The sequence below is a fragment of the Sus scrofa genome, chromosome 12 (genome assembly GCF_000003025.6).
Source record: "Sus scrofa isolate TJ Tabasco breed Duroc chromosome 12, Sscrofa11.1, whole genome shotgun sequence".
NCBI classification, from domain to species: domain Eukaryota; kingdom Metazoa; phylum Chordata; class Mammalia; order Artiodactyla; family Suidae; genus Sus; species Sus scrofa.
The window spans coordinates 49,955,766-49,975,208 of record NC_010454.4 but is presented as its reverse complement, the minus strand read 5'-3'; the positions used below and the strand labels follow the sequence as shown (position 1 = coordinate 49,975,208).

Sequence of the window (19,443 nt, the reverse complement as noted above, 5' to 3'; positions counted from 1 at the left end):
TAAGGAGGTGTGGCTGCCCTGGAAGTAGGGGGTGGAAAAGCCAGCCCGACCCCGCAGCCGATGGGGCAGAGGCCAGGCTCAGCCCCAGAGGAACGGGTGGATGGCACAGTCTCTGAGGTCAGGGTGGGGGTCCTGCGGCGGGTTCAGGAGGCCTCAGGCCCCTGGACTGGAAGCAGCCCTCCTTTCTCTTTGCCTCCAGGCGTCAGACCCCCAGGGACTGAGGTGTCCACTTGGGGGTGGGGGAAGGATGTTTGAATCTTGGATGGGTCCCTGTGTGGGGGAGGGCTCCAGCCTGAGGCCACTCCACCCAGGCCCTGGCCTGAGCCCCCAGCTCTGTCCTACCAGGTTCGTGGGGGGCTGATGGCTTTATCTTTGCCTCATGACGGGTGGCCCATGGTTTCCTGCCAACAGCTCCTGTTTCCGGAGGCCCAGCAGGGCCCAGGCGGAGCCAGGAGGGGCAGTGGGGCCGGGCCTGGGTGGCCCCCCCGGTCCCGCCCCCATCTATCTTTGGGAATTTATTTGTCCACAGGCGCAGGCTGGCCCACAGTCTATTGCCTGCCGGGGGCCCAGAGCTGCTCCGACCACCCGGGGGCTCTCCCGCCCAACACAAGCCAATTGACCTCTGACTCCTGACCTCTGGCCCCACCTGCCCGGCCCTGCCCTTCTTAAGGGGCTGGGAAACCCCTAGACGTTGCGCTGTAGACGCAGGTGTTGTGCCCCAGCCCCCCGCCCTCCCCACCCCACCCCGGGAGCCGAGGCCGTGCCGGGGGCTCGGTCACCAGCCTGCAGCCTGGCGGCCACCATGGCACGGCGGCTCCAGGACGAGCTGGCCGCCTTCTTCTTCGAGTACGACACCCCCCGGATGGTGCTCGTGCGCAACAAGAAGGTGGGCGTCGTCTTCCGCCTGATCCAGCTCGTGGTTCTGGTCTACGTGGTTGGGTGAGTCTGGACCCCTTCCCTCTGCCCAGCATCCCCCACCCCCGCCCCTGGCCTGTGCTCCAGGCTCTGGGGCGCCTCCCATGACCCCAAGGAGCCCTGCTTTCTCCCCATCGGCGGTCAGCCGCCTGACAAACCACTCTGGTGTCCCTCAGAAGGAAGGGGAGCCCACTGACCCACTGCCCACTGGGGGCCGGCGTCGAGGGCCAGCCCCCGCCCTGGGGCGCACGGTGAACAAGAGGCAAAGCCTCTGGGTTCCAAGGAGCTGGCCGGCTGCTCACAACGGTTCCCGCAGGTGGCAGGACACTTGGAAGCCAGGCCCCCGCCCTTCTGCCTCTGACTTCCCCCGCCTCCCCGCCACTAAGAGGGGGAGGCTGCCCCCCGGTTTTCAGGCCAGAGCTGGAGAGACCCTGCTCCCACCGGCCCTGCCTGAGTCAGAGGCAGCCCGGGCTGCTCGAGACCCTGAGCAGAGAAACTTTCAAATTTGGCCCAGCTGCTGCCCTAATGGTGGCTTCCAGGCAGGGTTTGCAGGCTGGTTCTGGTCCCAGGGAAGACAGCTCCTTTCTGGACATCGAGGGGCCTGTCCCCCATCCCGGGGTGCAGGAATAGGAGTATGTGGGACTCCCCAGCGGGCTGGCCAGCTCAGCAGGTGCTTGTGTGAGCACACATGTGTGTGATGTGTAGCTGTGTGCGTGTCGTGCCCAGAGCTCTGTATGGGGGCCGGCTGCCCATCGGGTGTGGCGGCTGGGTGTGCCCTGGGGCTGAGGCTCCTAGAGGCCCAGGAGCCACGGAAGGGGGTTCGGCCCCTACTGGGGGGTCTGGGGCATCCAGCAGCCCTGGCCCTCTGGTCTTCATGTCCCCATTTTTGCTGTGAGGCCAAACCAGGGCGGGCTGACCAGGAGGCCGGACTGTGACCACGTAGGTCCCCAAGGCCTCTAGGTTCCAAAACAGCCTTCCTCTGCCTTAGTTGGCCCCCGAGGCCTCCGAGCTGGTCAGGTAGAGCCAGGGCCAGACCCCGGCTCACCTTTCAGCCCCTGTGTTCTTCCTATTCACAAACCAGCCTGACATCGGCAATGTCACTGAGCCTGTGAGGGGAACTGAGGCCCAGTTAGAACAGGGGCCTCTGCCTTCTCCTTTCCTACATCTCAAGGGTTCTTAGAATTTTCTGATGACAGCACTGGAGCTCCCATTGTGGCTCAGCGGGTTAAGAACCCGACTAGTAGGAGTTCCCGTCGTGGCGCAGTGGTTAACGAATCCGACTAGGAACCATGAGGTTGCGGGTTCGGTCCCTGCCCTTGCTCAGTGGGTTAACGATCCGGCGTTGCCGTGAGCTGTGGTGTAGGTTGCAGATGCGGCTCGGATCCCGCGTTGCTGTGGCTCTGGCGTAGGCCGGTGGCTACAGCTCCGATTCAACCCCTAGCCTGGGAACCTCCATATGCCGCGGGAGCGGCCCAAGAAATAGCAACAACAACAACAAAAAGACAAAAAAAAAAAAAAAAAAAAAAAAGAACCCGACTAGTAGCCATGAGGATGCAGGTTCGATCCCTGGCCTTGCTCAGTGGGTTAAGGATCCGGCATTGCCGTGAGCTGTGATGCAGGTCGCAGGCGCGGCTTGGCTCCCGCGTAGGCCGGCGGCTGTAGCTCCCATTGGACCCCTCGCCTGGGAACTTCCATATGCTCTGGGTGCCGCCCTGAAAAGAAAAACAAAAACCAAAAAAAGCTAATTGTGGCACCAATGCGTGTCCGCCATTCGCCACACCCCTGACGCGGCAGGGAAGAGAGGCTCCCAGCCCAGACCTAGCCCATCTCTCCCACAAGAGGCTGGGGGATGTTGTCCTCACTGCAGCCCCTAAGGTTCCCTATGACCCACTTTCAGGTCAGCGCTGGGAGCAGTGCCAGGCCCTTTTGTGTGTTGCTCAGACTGTCAGAGGGAAAGGGACAGTCCTCCCACCTCACCCCCAGCTGCAGCATATGCCCCGGGCTGCCATCCGGTCCTGAACACATACCTCCAGTGACGGGGACCTCACTACCTCCCTCCTTCCCTTCCTCCCTCCCAAGACAGTGCACTCGGTTTTCAAACAGATGTGTCAGTGAGACCCAGAGACACCGAGTGCCTTAGCCTGGATCTCACAGCTGGAAAGAGGCTGAACCAGGATTTGAATCCAGCTGTGTGAGACCAACATCAGCCTTGATATTTCGGAAAGGAAAACCCTCAGTGAGGTGCAGCGACCTGCCCAAGTCACAGAGCAGAGGGAGGAAGGCAGAGTTCCTCCAAATAGCCCCAAATCCCACATCAGAAGGGCTCTGAGAACTTTCTGATGACGGCACTGGAGCTCCTGTTGTGGCTCAGCGGGTTAAGAAGCCGACTAATAGCCACGAGGATGCAGGTTCGATCCCTGGCCTTGCTCAGTGTGTTAAGGATCCCAACGCCCCCCACCCCAAGCTCAGGCTCCCGCTGGGGCTGACTCCTGCTGTCTCTGGCGCCCTCGTCTGGCCACTGCCCACTGCTGCACTGACCGCTCAGCTAGGCGTCCACAGCTGCAGACCAAACCCAGCCTGAACTTGGACTTGCAATCTCAGGCCTTGGTTTCCCAGTTGTTCCATGGAGCAGGGGTGGGGGGACCCTCTAAAGACGTTGCTTACAGGCTCAGAAATGTGCTCTTTCCTAGGGAGGGAGGGCCTTTCATTAATTACCCCCCACCCCCGCTGTCTGACTCTGTGGTGTGGGCCCTGCAGGGGACAGAGGGGAGCATAGAGGAGCCAGACACCCCAACCCAGAGACAGGGGACAGTCCAGGTGGGGGATGGGCAGACAGAGACAGAACTGGATGAAGGAATAGACACTGAGCACAGAACTCAGATGAAGAGAGGCGCTGAGGCATAGAGATGGAGGAGTTACTGAGACAGACGGCAGAGAGGCTGAGATGCTAAGAACTCGAACAGACTGCGAGAAGGGAGGCAGGCTGTGCTCGCTATTGGTCACGCTTTTCTGGGGAGTCCAGGGCAAGTGCAGGGAGCAGGTGGCCCTGAGGCCCCAGTGGGCTGAGCTAAGACATCACTCTCTTTGGCTTGAATTAACATGGTAATTTGTAGTTAGAAGTGATGTCTTCTGGGAAGGGATGAGCTCTCTTTCCTGGAGGTGTGCAGGCAGTAGGCTGTCATCATGACCTAGCAGGTCCATACAAGCGGTGTGCTGGGACATGTCCCTGCCTGGGGGACTCTGCCTGGGGGAAGAGAGAGGTCTGGCTGCGGTGCCTGGGAGGATCCCAAGGGGATCTGTGAATGCTGCTTGGGGAGGAAAGCCTGGGAAGGCTTCCTGGCGGAGGTGACACAGTAGTGGAACCAGCCTTGAGCAAAGGCCTGAAGGCTGAAGTCCAGGCAGGGCTGCTATTGGCTCTCTCTCAGACTGCCCCCACAGAGCTCTTGAAATCACAGGCTTCTGATCCTGCAGCACACCAGGATAAGGAGACACAAATTACTGCTGGGAGAAACGCATCCACAGCATCTTCTCTCTGCCTAGTACTGGGTTGGGTTCCATGCGGCAGAGGTGGGGTACGGGGGAGGGGTATGAGCGAGAAGGCAGAGCGGAAGATGAATTAGCTGGAAGGTCTTGGTTGCTAGTGACAGAAACCCAATACAAACGGATTAAAATGGAAGAGTGGGGGAGTTCCCACCGTGGCTCAGCGGTTAACTCATCTGACTAGCATCCATGAGGATGCAGGTTCAATCCCTGGCCTTGCTCAGTGGGTTAAGGATCTGGCATTGCCATAACCTGTGGTGTAGGTTGCAGACACAGCTCGGATCCTGCACTGCTGTGGCTGTGGCATAGGCTGGCAGCTACAGCCCTGATTCGACCCCTAGCCTGGGAACCTCCATATGCCATGGGTGCAAAAAAATAAAAAATAATTGGAAGAGTGCAGGCACTGATTGGTTTGTGTAACTGAAAAATCAATGTGGGCTTCAGGCCTGGCTGGATCCTCATTCCAGCAAAATACCCAGATCCAACTCTTACTGGCTGCAGTTGAGTCATGTGCCTGTGCCAGAACCAATTGTTGTGGCCAAGGGAAGGGAATGCCCTGATTGGTGGAGCCTGGCTGTGTGCCCACTTCAGTCCAGGCTCTCCTGCTGGAAAGCAGAGTGTGATCGAAGGTCCTGGGGCAGGTAAGGGACAGCAAGAGTCACTTGGGCTGGGCGGGGGGAGCATGAACGGAGCCAATGGAGAGGAGGGCCACCGGCCCAGGCCGCTCAGTGCTGGGCTTAGGAGCATGGGCTTCCTCTTGCCGGGGGTGGGGAGCCATAGAAGGGTGTCCAACAGGGGAGGGCCCAGAGAAGACAGGTGCTGGGGTAAGGGTGGAGGCCAGAGGCGGGATAGCTCTGAGGAGGCAGCAGTGATGAGAGGAGAGGGTGAGGCGAAGGCAGAAGCAGTGAGCATGGGGGTCAGGTCAGCGTCCGGTGGGCCCCGCTCAGCTTCTGCTCGCCGTTGCTGCGGCAGGACATGTACCCAAAGGGGCCAGAGTTCCTGATTTCTCAAGAGCAGTGGGGGGAATTCCTGTCATAGCTCAGCGGGTTAAGAAACTGACATAGTGTCCACGAGGACGCAGGTTCAATCCCTGGCCTTGCTCAGTGGGTTAAGGATCCGGCATTGCCACAAGCTATGGCATAGGTCGCAGATGCGGCTCAGATTCGATGTGGCTGTGGCTGTGGTGTAGGGTAGCAGCGGCAGCTCTGATTCAACGCCTGGCTTGGGAACCTCCTTGTGCTGCAGGGGCAGCCCTTAAAAAAAAAAAAAAAAAATTTCCCAGAGCAGTGGGAAATTGGAATTTATGAGTGAAAGGAACATCTCTTGGTTTTTAGAGGTTGGCAACTCATTCGAAACATTTAAAGACACAAATCATCAGCCCGACTTGTCTGCAGACTGCACGCTGATTAACAAACGTCTAAGCCCCCAGTGTGGACCCCAGCTCTGAACTCAGTCCCTCCAATGCCTGGAGTCTGGCCTTGCCCCTCCCTCAAGGGTGCTCTGCCTGATAGCATGTGTCTGATCTGGGCAACTCCTGCCTGTGGCCAAGGCTACACCCTGTGTCACTAGCCACACAACCTGTCCTCCCAACCCCATGCTAAAGCTGCCGCAGCATCTGCCCCAGCTCCTCTTATGCCCCAGCCCCACCCCCCCAGGAAGTCCTCTGGGTTCTTGGATGGAAGCCAAGGGGGGACAGGAAGGAAGCAGGGATGCGAGTCATGTGGGCATGATGGAGCCAGAGGGCGCGAGGGTCACTTCCAGGCTGTGCGCCTGGGGGATGGGGCGGGCGTGGCGCCATCCTTCAGGGTGAGGGCACCAGAGGTGCAAGTTCTTGGCGGGAGCGGAGGCATTCAGTTCGGTCCCACTGAATTTTTGTTTTGAGATGGAATTCACATGTCATAACATTCATCCTTTTAAAATATACACGGTGGTGGTTTCCAGTATAATCACGAAATTGTGCAACAGTCACCCTCTCTCATTCAGAACATTTGCACGCCCCCCCAAAAGAACCTCAGACCCCTTTAGCAGCCACTCCCCATTGCACCTCCCTCCATCCTGCTTTGCCTATTCTGGACGTTTCATCCACATAAAATCACACACCATGTGGGCTTTGGTGTCCGGCGTCTCTCCCTTAGCCTCCCGTTGCCAAGGTTCGTCCATGTTGGTTGGAACGTGTATCCGTACCTCGGTCCTTTTACGGCTGAATAATATTCCCTCGTGTGGAAATTCCACGCTTAGCCGGCCGTGTGCGGGGTTTCCACTTTTTGCTTGTGACGGATGTGAACATTTGTGTATACGTTTCTGTGCAGACGTGTTTTCAGTTCTTTTGAGTATTCAGTTCCTAGGAAGGCAATTGTTGAATCAAAGGGTAATTCCATGTTTAACTTTTTGAGAAACTTCCAGACGGTTTTCCAAAGGGTCAAGTTGAGCTGGCGGTACCTGCGAGATGTCCGGGCAGGGAAGGGGCTCAGCCCGGGGCGGGGGGAACATGTGTCACCACACAGTTGGAGATGTCAACGCTTAGGTACCTTCTCTGAGTGCAGAATTTTGGGTTGCTTTGTTCTTTTCGGTACTTTTCATGCCTAGAACAGTCCTTGGCACATCATCGAGGTCTGATAAGTAAATATTTGCTGAATGACCAAACGAGAGTAGGAAATTGAAATTCGGAGGCGCATACAGATGTGCAGATAGAAAACCGGGGACAGAGTGTGCCTGCGACAGCTCACTGGGGTTTCGGCCTGCGCTGAAAATGGAAACCAAGCGGATGGGGGCAGATCGACATTTAAGGAGGAATCAGTGAAGGCGCCCCGGAGGCTGTAAATAAACAGGGTTATTTAGTACGTGCCTGCTGCATGCCAAACAGTGTGCTCCCTTCCTTAAAGAGAACTCACGGGGGGGTTCCCACTGTGGCTCAGCGGTAACAAATCAATCGGTCTCTATGAGGATGCGGGGTCCATCCCTGGCCTCGCTCAGCGGGTTAAGGATCCGGCGTTGCCGTGAGCTGTGGTGTAGGTTGCAGACACGGCTCAGATCTGGTGTTGCTGTGTCTGTGGTATAAGCCAGCAGCTGCAGCTCTGATTCGAACCCTAGCCTGGGAAATTCCACATGCCACAGATACGACCCTAAAAAGCATTAAAAAGAGAGAGAGAGAGAAAGACTTTATCGGAAGGTCCCCCAATCACCTAGCCTCTTCCTGGGGCCCAGCCTGCAGCTCAGTGAATGGTAGAGTCTTGCCTATATTTGTCGAATAAGCAGCATCTTTGAGGTAGGTTCCTTCATCTCCTTTTTACTGAGACATTCCGGGCTCAGAGAGGTTTAGTTTTTAGCCAGAAGTCACACAGCAGGCGAGTGGCGGCGCTGGTGTGTGAACCTGCCGTCTGTGACTCCAGAGGCCACGCTCTTGGCTATTCCACCACGTGGCCTCGTCTACAGGGGGCTGTTGGAGAAAAGAAACAAGACAGGTTGTTGCTGAGGATGAGGAGGAAAGAATGGAAAGGAGAAATTCTGGAAGTGGGGGGGGGCTTCTGAAGATCCCAGTGTCATTGGCTTCAGGCCTCCTTGGTGGCCTTCCCTGGGCGGTGACCACAAGACCAGGTCAAGGTGAGCGTGGCCTTGGAGGGGTGGGCCTGGCGCCACGGCCATTCTGTTATTATCAGGACGGGGTCATTGATGATAGCTTTGGGCCCCAGGACCGACGGCCCCCGAGGGCAGACACCGCCTGGAATGACTGCAGCACCCCAGCCTGCAGCCTCTGTGTGGCTCCCGGCAGACCCACTGATGCCAGGCTGCTCAGTGAGCGGGGCAGAGGCCTGGGCCGAGGGCCTCGAGCCTGGGGTCTGCCTCTGCCTCCGGAGGGACCTCCCCCAGGCCTCAGTTTTCCCATCTATACTGTGAGGGATTGGTTTTGGGCAAAGAGAGAAACGCACTAGGATGTCGGGGATGGGGCCGCCAAGAGGGCGGCCGGTGACCTCTCCTCCGAGGCTGCGGAATATGGAGCAGCTCCCCATTGCCCCCCCCAAGAGCATGCCAAGAGCAACTTCCAGCTTGGGCTTGGAGCCGGAGGCCTTCCTGGAGGAAGAAACTAAGGAGAACAGGGCTCTGGGTGATGCCCCTCCCTCCCTGAGGAGGCGGAGGCAGGGAGGCCGGCTCAGGACACTGAGGATTGTCCCGCCTCACCTGTTGCCATCTGAGACCTGCAGGGGGCAGCGGTGACCATGTTAAGCTTTGGAGTTAGGGGGCAGGGGCCGAGGGGCGGGGGTGCCATCTGGGCTCCCACCAGGCTTGCTGGCCAGGAGAGGAGGGGGCTTGGAGAAGGAGGGAAGAGGAGGACATGGGCGGGCTGCCTTCCTGGGGCCTGGAGCAGGGAGCCAGGCCCAGGGAGCGAGCAGTGACTCTGGGACTAAGAGGCCTAGAGAATTCAGCTACCGGGCCTGAGTTCCGGGGGCCAGAAGAGGGGCTAGGAGTCGGCTTGGACAGATGGGTAGGGCGAAGGGTCACAGGGACATAAATACCCTCCCCACAGTCAGCCCCGGCCTCGGGCGTGCTCACAGGTGTGCCCTGGAGATACACAGCCACACGCTCTGATGGGCACCAGGAACAGACAGACACACACACACACACACACATACACACACACACTGAATCGCCAAGATTCTCTCCCAAAGGGAGAAGACCACACCCTCGAAAAAAGTGCTATCCCGAACTCTCCCTTGCAAGCCCCAGAAACCAAACCCAAACTAGCTTAAATAACGGAAGAGACTCTATTAGCTCATGTACAGTCCAGAAGGAGCTGTCTCAGCATGGTGCCGGTACGGCAGGATCCAGGCGCCCACACAGCATTGTCGGGGCTCCGCCCTCTCCATCTCCTGCCCCTGGTTTTCCTCTAAGCTGGCTCTGCTCTCAGACTTGCTCTCTCCGTGAGGACTACCCATAGTTTTGGTCTTTTGCAGCCCCCTTGCTTAACCACCTGGCAGCAAGGATGTCTCTTTCCTGGTGATTCCCAGACAAACACTGGCACACAGAGGAACCTCCCCGGGGCTGTGCGCCCACCCTCAGACCTATCACTGTTGCGAGGGCGATGGAACATTGACCGGCAGGCCTTGGTCACGTGTCCCCCACCCTGGGGCTAGGAAAGAGGTTGGCCCCACTAAACCTCCCAGAGTGATGGAGAGCCCAGAGGAACAGGGCTTCCTGGGCTGGGAGGGGAAGGCCAGAATTTCCCAAGAAAGCTGGGAAGCCTCCAGCCAGAGCCATTCCCATAAGGGCCTCAACTGGGGCCAGATGCAGCCACTTAGCCTCCGGTTTCCCTTCCAGTTAGTCTTCGTCCCCAGGGGATCCCAGCAGAGCTGAGATGGTACCAGCTCATGACTCGATCGCAAACACCTGTGGCCTGTGCAGTGCTCGCCCCGTGCCAGTATCCACTCTAAGTGCTTCCACAGGCCTTAACGCACAACACGAGCCCTGCTGGTACTATTATTGTTGACATTTCACGAGGAAATTGAAACAGAGAGGAATCGAATGGCTCACCCCGAATCACACACCCTGGGAGGTTCAAGCCCAGGTTCCTCTGCTCAGAAGGCCGGGTCTCCGCCATCGCGCTCTGCCGTTTCTCAGCAGGAGGACCTCGGGAAGGGAGGGAGAGCCAAAGGAAGGTTGGGGTCCAAGAAGCTTGGCCTCCCCCAACCCCTGCTCTTGGAAAAGACAATGAAAGAGACTCCGGGTGGCTCTGCTCCCTGGGAATTAATATTTTCCTTGTGAAAAGAATGGTGGAATTGCAGGCACAGGCCAGCAGGGGGAGCAGGTGAAGCCTTCCTGCCTCCAGCCCAAGATAGAGCTTTAGGAGCAGAGAGCGGCTCCCAGGAGCATCTGGGGAGGGGAAGGGTGGGGACTTGACAGGTCCAGCTGGGGCCAGAAAGGGCAGTGCCCCACATAGCCTCGTGCCATCCTTGAATGGCCACGCCCAGCTCTGGCCCCTCTCCCCCCCCAACCCCCCTGCAGGTGGGTGTTCGTCTACGAGAAGGGCTACCAGACCTCTAGCGGCCTCATCAGCAGCGTGTCCGTGAAACTCAAGGGTCTGGCTGTGACGAAGCTTCCAAGCCTGGGCCCCCAGGTCTGGGATGTGGCCGACTACGTCTTCCCGGCCCAAGTGAGCTGACTCGGGGGTGTGCCTTCCACCCACAGGGCCTGCGGGCTCAGAGCTGGTTTAGGCTCCTCCCACCCCCCTGTGCACCGGCTGAGCTCCCGTCTCTCTCTGGACCTCGGCTTCCCTACCTGTGCATGAAGGGCAGAAGCAGCCTGATAATATCACCCCACTCTGGCGTTTGGGGTTTGGAGGCTGCTGGGTGTGGGTTCAGGGGCATGCTGGGGCAGTGCTCGCCTTCTGGGGGCTCTTTCCCCAGCTCAGAGCCCTGCCCTCCCCTCCCCTACCTCTCACTTCCAGGGGGACAGCTCCTTTGTGGTTATGACCAATTTTATCGCCACCCCCCGGCAGGCTCAAGGCCACTGTGCAGAGGTGAGGACTTTCCCATCTTCCCCTCTTGGACCCGCAGGGAAAAATACAAGGAAGAGGAAGCCCCCTTGGGCATCGGAGGGAAAGCCAGACAGGCTTCCTGCGGGGACCACGGTGGTGGAATTTCAGGCACAGATTTACACAGAGTAACAGCCCACCATGGGCGGGGCTGAGGCTTCCCTCCCAACTGTGTGCCAAGCAGGATGCCGAGCCTCACTGCCCACCCAACCTCCCCAACCCCTGCCGGCTGACATCAACACCAGGGCAGCCGGGCAGGAGCCTGGAGGGGTCCTGGGAGGGGACTGGGGCAGGAGGCTGTGAGCAAGGGTCACCCCAAAGGGGTCTGACACTCGGCCCCACGCCCTCCCTAGGGCCCTGGGGGCGGGAAGGGATCTTCTCAGGACCCTGCCTGAGGGACCTGGGGCCAGCAGCTCTCCCCTCCCCCAGAACCCGGAAGGGGGCACATGCACAGGTGATAGTGGCTGCACCCCGGGAAAGGCAGAAAGGAAGGCCCAAGGTAAGGTCCCCCTCCTCCTTCCTCCTCCACAGACCATCACCTCCAGGCTTCCTCCACCAGGAAGTCCTTCCTGCTCTCTCCCCTCTCACCACCCTGACCTTGGCCTCCCCTGTCCCAGACCCAGCCACATTTCTGTCCTCAGGCTTCTGCTCTTGGGCGCCCCATCACTGGGGGCTCCTTGGAGGGGGGCCGGGGAGAGCTTCCTCTGCACCCCCAGCTTAGGGTGGGCAACCAGGGGTTCCCCCTCGCTCCAGGTATCCGCACGGGCAGGTGTGTGGCCTTCAATGACACCGTGCAGACGTGTGAGATCTTTGGCTGGTGCCCCGTGGAGGTGGACGACAACATCCCACGGTAATGCCCTGTCCTTCCAGGGAGCTGGTTCCCAGTCCCGACAGAGAAGCATCTGGGTCTGTGCTCGGCAAGACCCCCTTCTTCCAACCCCACCCTCACCCCATGTGTGCAGCCCAGGCCAGAGGTCCCCCCCTCCCCCAGCCCCTGGTTAAGGGGCCTGAGAGTCCACATCCCAGCATGCCCACCCCTCCAAGGACCCCGGGCCACAGGAAGTCCCCGCAGGCTCGCACACCCCTGCACCCCGAGCCGAGCTCTGGCGGGCGCCCGAGGGACTCCTGGGGAGGGGCGGTGAGTGAGTTCTGCCTCCTCCAGCCCCGCCCTTCTCCGGGAGGCCGAGAACTTCACTCTCTTCATCAAGAACAGCATCAGCTTTCCCCGCTTCAAGGTCACCAGGTTCGTGGGAAAAGCGGGCAGCCGGGCAGGCGGCTCCCGGAGGCTGCTCCAGCTGGTCTCAACCTGTCACTTCTGTCACCCTGCACTCGTGCTGACTTCCTTCTGGAGGCAGAGGCTCGGGCTGGGCCCCTGGGGTGGGCTGCCTTCCGTCTCCAAGGGCTAAGACGGGGTCTTTCTGGGGCCTGTGAGGGGTCCCCGGAGCTTCGGGGCATGGCGGGTGCTCTCCGCTGGCATACCGCCCCCTCCAATGCCCTCTGTCCCCACAGGCGCAACCTGGTGGAGGAGGTGGATGCCGCCTACATGAAGACCTGCCTCTATCACAAGACCTTGCACCCGCTGTGTCCCGTCTTCAACCTCGGCTACGTGGTACAAGAGTCAGGCCAGAATTTCAGCACCTTGGCAGAGAAGGTATGGTGCCAGGCGAGTGGGGAGGGCTGGGCACCCAGATCATCAGGCCAAAAAAGGCTTTTGGGGTCCAGTTAGACCTCCCCGCAAGTCCCCGGTGTGGGCTGAGCATATATACGGATCTGTCCCCTGACATTGGGGGTCTCTGAATCTCAGTGCTGTGTCCTCAGCCAGGCCTGGCATGGACCCGGCCCAGAGGAGGTGCCCAGAATGAATGGCCATGGGCAGATGTCACCTGGATGCCCTCTGAGGGCCCACTGTTTTTTAAATATTAGATAAAAGCTGCTTAACGAGTGCCCGTCGCGGTGCAGCAGAAACGAATCCAACTAAGAGCCATGAGGTTGTGGGTTCCAACCCTGGCCTTGCTCAGCGAGTTAAGGATCCAGTGCTGCCGTGAGCTGTGGTGTAGGTCGAAGACACGGCTTGGATCTGGCGTTGCTATGGCTGTGGTATAGACTGGCAGCTGCAGCTCCAATTAGACCCCTAGACTGGGAACCTCCATATACCGGGGTGCGGCCCTAAAAAACAGACAAACAGAAAAACAGCAACTTAAGTCCCATGACCCACGGGCCTGAGAAATCCTCTGCCCTGCCCAGGGTTTCCGGGAACCTGAGGCTGAGATGCACGGTCACGTGGGGTTCTGGGAGACGTGGTACCTTATAAGGAGCAGAGACCTGTCTGACCGGGTTCAGGTCCTGGATCTGCCCCTAATGAGCCACGTGACCTCAGACAAGTCTCTGACCCCCAGTGTGTCTGAGCTCTAGCTCCTGTAAAGGAGGGGCAGTGATGGAGTTCCCATTGTGGCTCAGTGGATTAAGAACCCTCGCAGTGTCTGTGAGGGCGTGGGTTTGATCCCTGGCCTCACTGGGCGGGTTAAGGACCAGCATTGCTACGAGCTGTGATGTGGGTCACAGATGCAGCTTGGATCCTGATGGCTGTGGCTGTGGCGGAGGCAGCAGGTGCAACTCCAATTCAGCACCTACCCCGGGAACTTCCATGTAGCACAAGTGCAGCCTTAAAAAAAAAAGCAAAAAAAGGAGGGGCAGTAGCAGTCACGTCTGGCCGAGTTGCCCTGAGGATCAGAATTCACTTCAGTACGGCCTTGCCCATGGCACCCTACGTACAGTTCCCGTGTCATCTTTGTCATCCCGCTCTTTCCATCAGGGATGGGAATCGGCCTCTTTGCTGTGACATCACACCCCACAGCATCACTCACAATACCTTGATCTAGAACTGAGGTCAGCAAACTTTCTCTTTTTCCCTTTCTTTCTTTCTTTCTTTTTTTTTTTTTTTTTTTTTGTCTTTTTAGGGCTGTCCCCATGCCATATGTAAGTTCCCAGGCTAGGAGTTAAATCAGAGCGACAGCTGCCAGCCTACGCCACAGCTCACGGCAACGCCAGATCCCAGCCATGTCTGCAACCTACGTGTCTGCTCATGGCAATGCCAGATCCTTAACCCACTGAGTGAGTTCTGGGATCAAACCGGCAACCTCATGGATACTAGTTGGGTACTTAACCCCGCTGAGCCACAGTGGGAATTCCAGCAAACTTTCTTTAAAGGGCCAGAAACTAAGTATGGGCCGTAGGCCGCCTGGTCTCTGTTCCAGCTCCTCAGGTCAGCTGCTGTAGGGCAAAGGCCACCAAAGGCCACCAGACAATCTGTACACAGATCCGGCCCTCAGGTCTCAGCTTGTCAACCCCTGGAGGGAGTTGACACACAGGACCAGAAGGCGGAATGTGAGTTAGCTTTCCTCTTTCCTAAAAATCTCCAGGCCACCCCCACAAGGAGCTTCTCACCCATCACCTCCGTCTCCAGGGGTCTAGCTTCTCACCTCGCTGCGCCCCCAGCTCCACGCCTATTCTGATCCCCGCCCAGTTCTCTTGCTAGAACCCCCCCACCTGTTCTTGCCCCCGCCTCGCCCAGAGGATCTTCAGTTTCTCAAATGCTCTCTTCCCAGCCCATGTCTTTATAGACTCAGCCTTTAACTCCACAGTTATTGACTGTGACTCAGGATCAGTGACAGATGAGACAGACAGCCCCAGCCTCGTGGAGTTTACAGTCTCGGAGGAGACGGGTCAATAATCACACAAAAATAAATGTGTGGCAGGTGTTCCCGCCGTGGTTCAGTGGAAACAAATCTGACTAGGATCCATGAGGACGAAGGTTGGATCCCTGGCCTTGCTCGGTGGGTTAAGGATCCGGTGTTGCCGTGAGCTGTGTGGTGTAGGTCATAGACTTGGCTCAGATCCCCTGTTGCTGTGGCTGTGGCATAGGCCGGTGGCTATAGCTCCAATTTGATCCCTAGCCTGAGACCTTCCATATGCTGTGGGTGTGGCCCTTAAAAAAAAAAAGACCCCCCCCCCAAAAAAAAACTGTGGCAGAGTTATTTTGTGGCTCAGTGGGTTAAGGATCCAGCTTTGTCAGTGCTGTGGCTTTGGTGGCTGCTCTGGTGTGGGTCCCATTCCTGGTCCAGGAACTTCTGCATGCTGGGGTGCAGCTGAAAAGGAGAAAAAAATAAATAAAACATGAAGTTACAAAGTGACGCACGTTCTAGAAGAAAACCACAGAGAGAATCACGGGGGGCATATTTTAGACTGGGGGTGGTGGTCAGGGAAGGCCTCTCAGAGAAAGTGACCAAAGGATGAAAAAGAGCCAGCCTTGTGGGAAGAACTGCACGTGCAAAGGCCCTGAGGTAGGAAGACCCTGGTGTCTTCTAGAGACGGTCAGAAAATTTGAGTGGGGCTGGAGGAGATAACAGGACTTCAACCTTGAAGCAGCGTCTCAGTGTCTTTTCTCAAAAATTTTCCCCCTTTGAGACTGCTGGCCTGGCTATAAGGCAGGAGTTCTTGATCCCATACCCTTTATTTTTTTTTTTTCCGTCTTTTTGTCTTTTTAGGGCCGCACCCACAGCATATGGAGGTTCCCAGGCTAGGGGTCGAATCGGAGCTGCAGCTGCCAGCCTACGCCAGAGCCACAGCAACGCGGGATCGGAGCCATATCTGTGACCTACACCACAGCTCACGGCAACGCTGGATCCTGACTTAACCCCTGGGGGAGGCAGGGGATTGAACCCTCGTCCTCATGGATACTAGTCGGGTTTGTTACCACTGAGCTACAACGGGAACTCCCTAGACCCCTGATCTTACGCCTGTGTCCCTGGCAGGGTGGTGTGGTGGGCATCACCATCGACTGGAACTGTGACCTGGACTGGCACGTGCGACACTGCAAACCCGTCTACGAGTTCCACGGGCTGTACGAGGAGAAAAAACTGTCTCCAGGCTTCAACTTCAGGTGCCTGCTGCGCCCCTGCCAGTGCAGCCTTCTTTGGGGTCCCACCAGCTTTTCTGCCCCCAGAACCCATTGAGGCCAAGCACGTGGGGGCAGGGGGTGGGGAGCAGAGGATCCTGGGAAACTCCCATCCTGCTGGGATCGGCCAAGCAGGGAGCCAGCAGGGAACACGAGCGTAGACGCCTGAGCCCTGCCCCTGGCTCTCGGTCCCCTCGAGGCCCCCCTGGCCAGGACGGGCTGGGGACATGCCGACATCAGGAGTCAGGGCCGTGGTTCCTGGAATGCGGCCTGGGGTCCTGCTTGTGATTCCCCCTCTGTGTACGTTGAGGGGCACCGGGCCGGCCTCATGGACCTCAAAGCACTCCTGCATCCCCGAGGCTCCGTGAACTCTGGACTCAGGCTGATTCTCCATCACCTTCTGCTGCAACCTCCTCCCCCGTCCCCAAGGTTTGCCAGGCACTTCGTGGAGAACGGGACCAACCACCGGCACCTCTTCAAGGTGTTTGGGATTCGCTTTGACATTCTGGTGGCCGGCAAGGTGAGCATCCGCTGTAAAGGGCAGCCAGACACACAGGCTGAGTTCCCGTGAGAGCCTGTCGGGGGGCCTACGGCTGGTCCGCATTCTGCACACGTCTGTGTCTGATAACAGAGGGACCTGGGTGCTGCTGAGGGCGGGGCTTTCCAGCCTGAGACCACCCCTCCGCCACTATCTCCCTGTGTCCAGGGGGACAGAGCCAAAGTCAAAACTCAGAGCTGCTGACCAGCACGGGGTCCCTGCGCAGAGCTAGACCCGTGGGCTGCAGGCAGAGGGGCTGGTGAACAGGGGAGGGTCGGGAAGCTCCCTTGCCCCAGGCCTGAGTGCTTCTGAGGAAGGTCTTTTCTGCTCCACCCTTTTTTTTTTTTGGCCTTTTCTGGGGCCGTTCCTGTAGCATATAGAGGTTCCCGGGCTAGGGGTCTAATCAGAGCTGTAGCCACCGGCCTACACCACAGCCCCAGCAATGCGGGATCCGAGCTGCATCTGCAACCTACACCACAGCTCAGGGCAACGCCGGATCCTTAACCCGCTGAGCGAGGCTAGGGATCGAACCCGTAACCTCATGGTTCCTAGTCGGATTTGTTAACCTCTGCGCCACGACGGGACCTCCTCCGCCCGAGCCTTCTGACCGTTACCCCTTCTCTCCCCGGGCCCTGCCGCCAGGCCGGGAAGTTCGACATCATCCCCACAATGACCACCATCGGCTCTGGCATTGGCATCTTCGGGGTGGTAAGTGCTGAGGTCGCTGTGCCGGGTCGGCCCCTCCCCTTCCACCTCAGCCACCATCTCCCTGCTCAACCAGGCTGTAATTGTCCCCTCTTGCTGAGCCCACCCACCACCCCGGACCCAGCTCCCACCCAAGGAAGCCAAGGCCCAGAGCTGGGGCAGCACAGAGGCGGGATGCAGCCTGCAGGGCTCCTCCCCCACCAGGACTTGGGGTCTGGACAGGACTCAACCGGGCCCCCCCTGCGGTCAGCAGGGACAGAAGAGGGGTGCTGGGGGGGTCCTGTCCTTGCCCCCCAATTCCCTTGCTCTATCCACCACCCACTGCCCTCAGGCCACGGTTCTCTGTGACCTGCTGCTGCTCCACATCCTGCCCAGGCGGCACTACTACAAGCAGAAGAAGTTCAAGTACGCAGAGGACATGGGGCCGGGGCCGGTAAGAGAGCCCACTGGGTCCTCCCTTCAGCGGCCCGAGGCCCGCGTGTCCGTGCTGGGGAGCCAGCTGCTTCTTGGGGCTGACTTTCACCCTCCCGATGCTCACGCAGGGGGAGCATGACCCCGCGGCCACCAGCTCCACCCTGGTTCTGCAGGAGAACATGAAGACATCCTGACCTCTGCCCCTGACCCTGACTGGACGAAGCACGAGGCTTCCGGCGGAGGCCCCGGCAGGGTCCCGGCCAGGGCAGAGGGGTCTCCCCGCGAGATCTCCCCCCTCAACCTTCAGCCAGGCAAACATCAGCTTGCCGGGAGCTTTAGGTGGCCACTGTGAGAGGCCGGCATGAGTCAGGGCTCTGGGCTCCAACTCTGCACCCCCAAGGGAGCCTAGCCCTGGCCTCAGCCGCTCCTGGCTTAGAGGTTCGTGCCTCTCCCTCCGGGCCCTCATCCACGCCTCCCACGGCCTCGTGTCTCAGACTGTGTTCTGCTATGTGGCAGCCACTAGCCATGGGTGACTATTTAAATTTAAATTAATTGCAATTGAATAAACTAAAACATCCGTCCTTCAGCCTAGCCTAAATGCACACACGTGGCTGGTGGTTGCCCCGATGAACCACACAGAACATTTCCAGCATCACAGAAAGTTCTGCTGGACGGGTCTCCTTGAACCCCATTTCTTCCTGGCCCCAGATTTCCCGGGGGAGCTTACCAAGAGTGCCAGTGGCACCTGGGCCATCCCAGACCTCCTGAATGAGAATCTCCAGGGCTGGTCACATAATCTGCAAAAATAGCCAGCTCTTCAGGTCATTTTTAGGACCTGCGTTTTAGAACCACTCCTGACTAGGTGTCCGATATAGCCGAGGCCTGCATCACCTGGCAGGTGCAGGCCTTGAGCAGATGTGTGGTGCACTCACAAGCCTCACGGTGTCTCATGCACACTCATCTGAATGCACTCCCCCCCCATCCACACTGTGTATTTGAACAGCAGCCATCTGAACACACTTACACCTCCAGGCACAGACTCGTGGTCCACGCCACATCCCCTCCCCGGGGATGAGCTTCTCCCTGCGTGTGTCAGGCCAGGACAGCCCCGTCTAGTGATGGATTCTTACTCAGCTACCTCTGATCTGGGTGGGCACCTCAGCTGAATCCTGGGCCCCCTGCCTGTGACTCAGCCCCAGCTCTTGCGAAGCCTGCCTGGATCTGTCAGAACACAAGGTCTGGGAAATAAATCAAGGGGTGGCGTATAATAAACGGAATGATGAATGAGTTCAAACCTCTGCCTTCTGCCCTTCTTCCCAGCCCTCTCTGAGATGCTGTGCCCTGCTGTGAGATGCAGAGCTGAGCTGTGCCATCTTGGAGGTCCTTCTGGATCTTTCCATGGGAGGGGGTGAGCTGAGCTCTGCAGAGGCGATACCAGGGTCAGCTCGCCCCTCCCCACCATGCGCCCCGAACCTTGGCGCTCTTCCCAGTCCTCCACCCGCCCCTCCCACAGCTTTGAAAGGCCTGGCGCTGGGACCGGCAAAGACCCCAGGAGAGCCCTCACGAAAGCAGGGGTGAGCGCTCTCCCAGGAGGGAGAGATCCCAAAGATTTCTGTTGGAATCCTAGAGGGGGAGGAAGGTCCACCTGCTGTGGGGATGACCTCCGGTCTGGACGTACAGCCAGGCAGGGTCTCTGGGCAGCTCCACCATCATGCTCTGTCTAGACCAGTGTCATCCAACAGCAGTGATGGAACAGTCTTTTTTTTCTTTTTGCCCTTTTAGGGCCGTACTTGCGGCATATAGAAATTCCCAGGCTAGGGGTCGAATCAGAGCTGCAGCTGCCGGCCTACA

At 58.5% G+C, this 19,443-nt stretch overlaps 1 protein-coding gene across 2 annotated transcripts; it reads left to right on the top strand.

Annotated features, from left to right (window-relative positions):
* On the top strand, positions 420-18,880 carry P2RX1 (purinergic receptor P2X 1). Of its 2 annotated transcripts, XM_021067690.1 has the most exons (12): positions 433-939; positions 10,453-10,600; positions 10,895-10,966; positions 11,411-11,480; positions 11,735-11,831; positions 12,144-12,224; positions 12,491-12,632; positions 15,793-15,920; positions 16,365-16,455; positions 17,116-17,181; positions 17,510-17,611; positions 17,721-18,880. In XM_021067690.1, exons 1-12 carry the CDS (start codon positions 803-805, stop codon positions 17,784-17,786), a joined length of 1,200 nt encoding a protein of 399 aa, XP_020923349.1. In that variant the 5' UTR covers positions 433-802; the 3' UTR covers positions 17,787-18,880. The 2 variants fall into 2 exon arrangements, with proteins under 2 accessions (XP_020923350.1, XP_020923349.1); XM_021067691.1 differs by lacking the exon at positions 12,144-12,224 and having other exon boundaries at positions 420-939.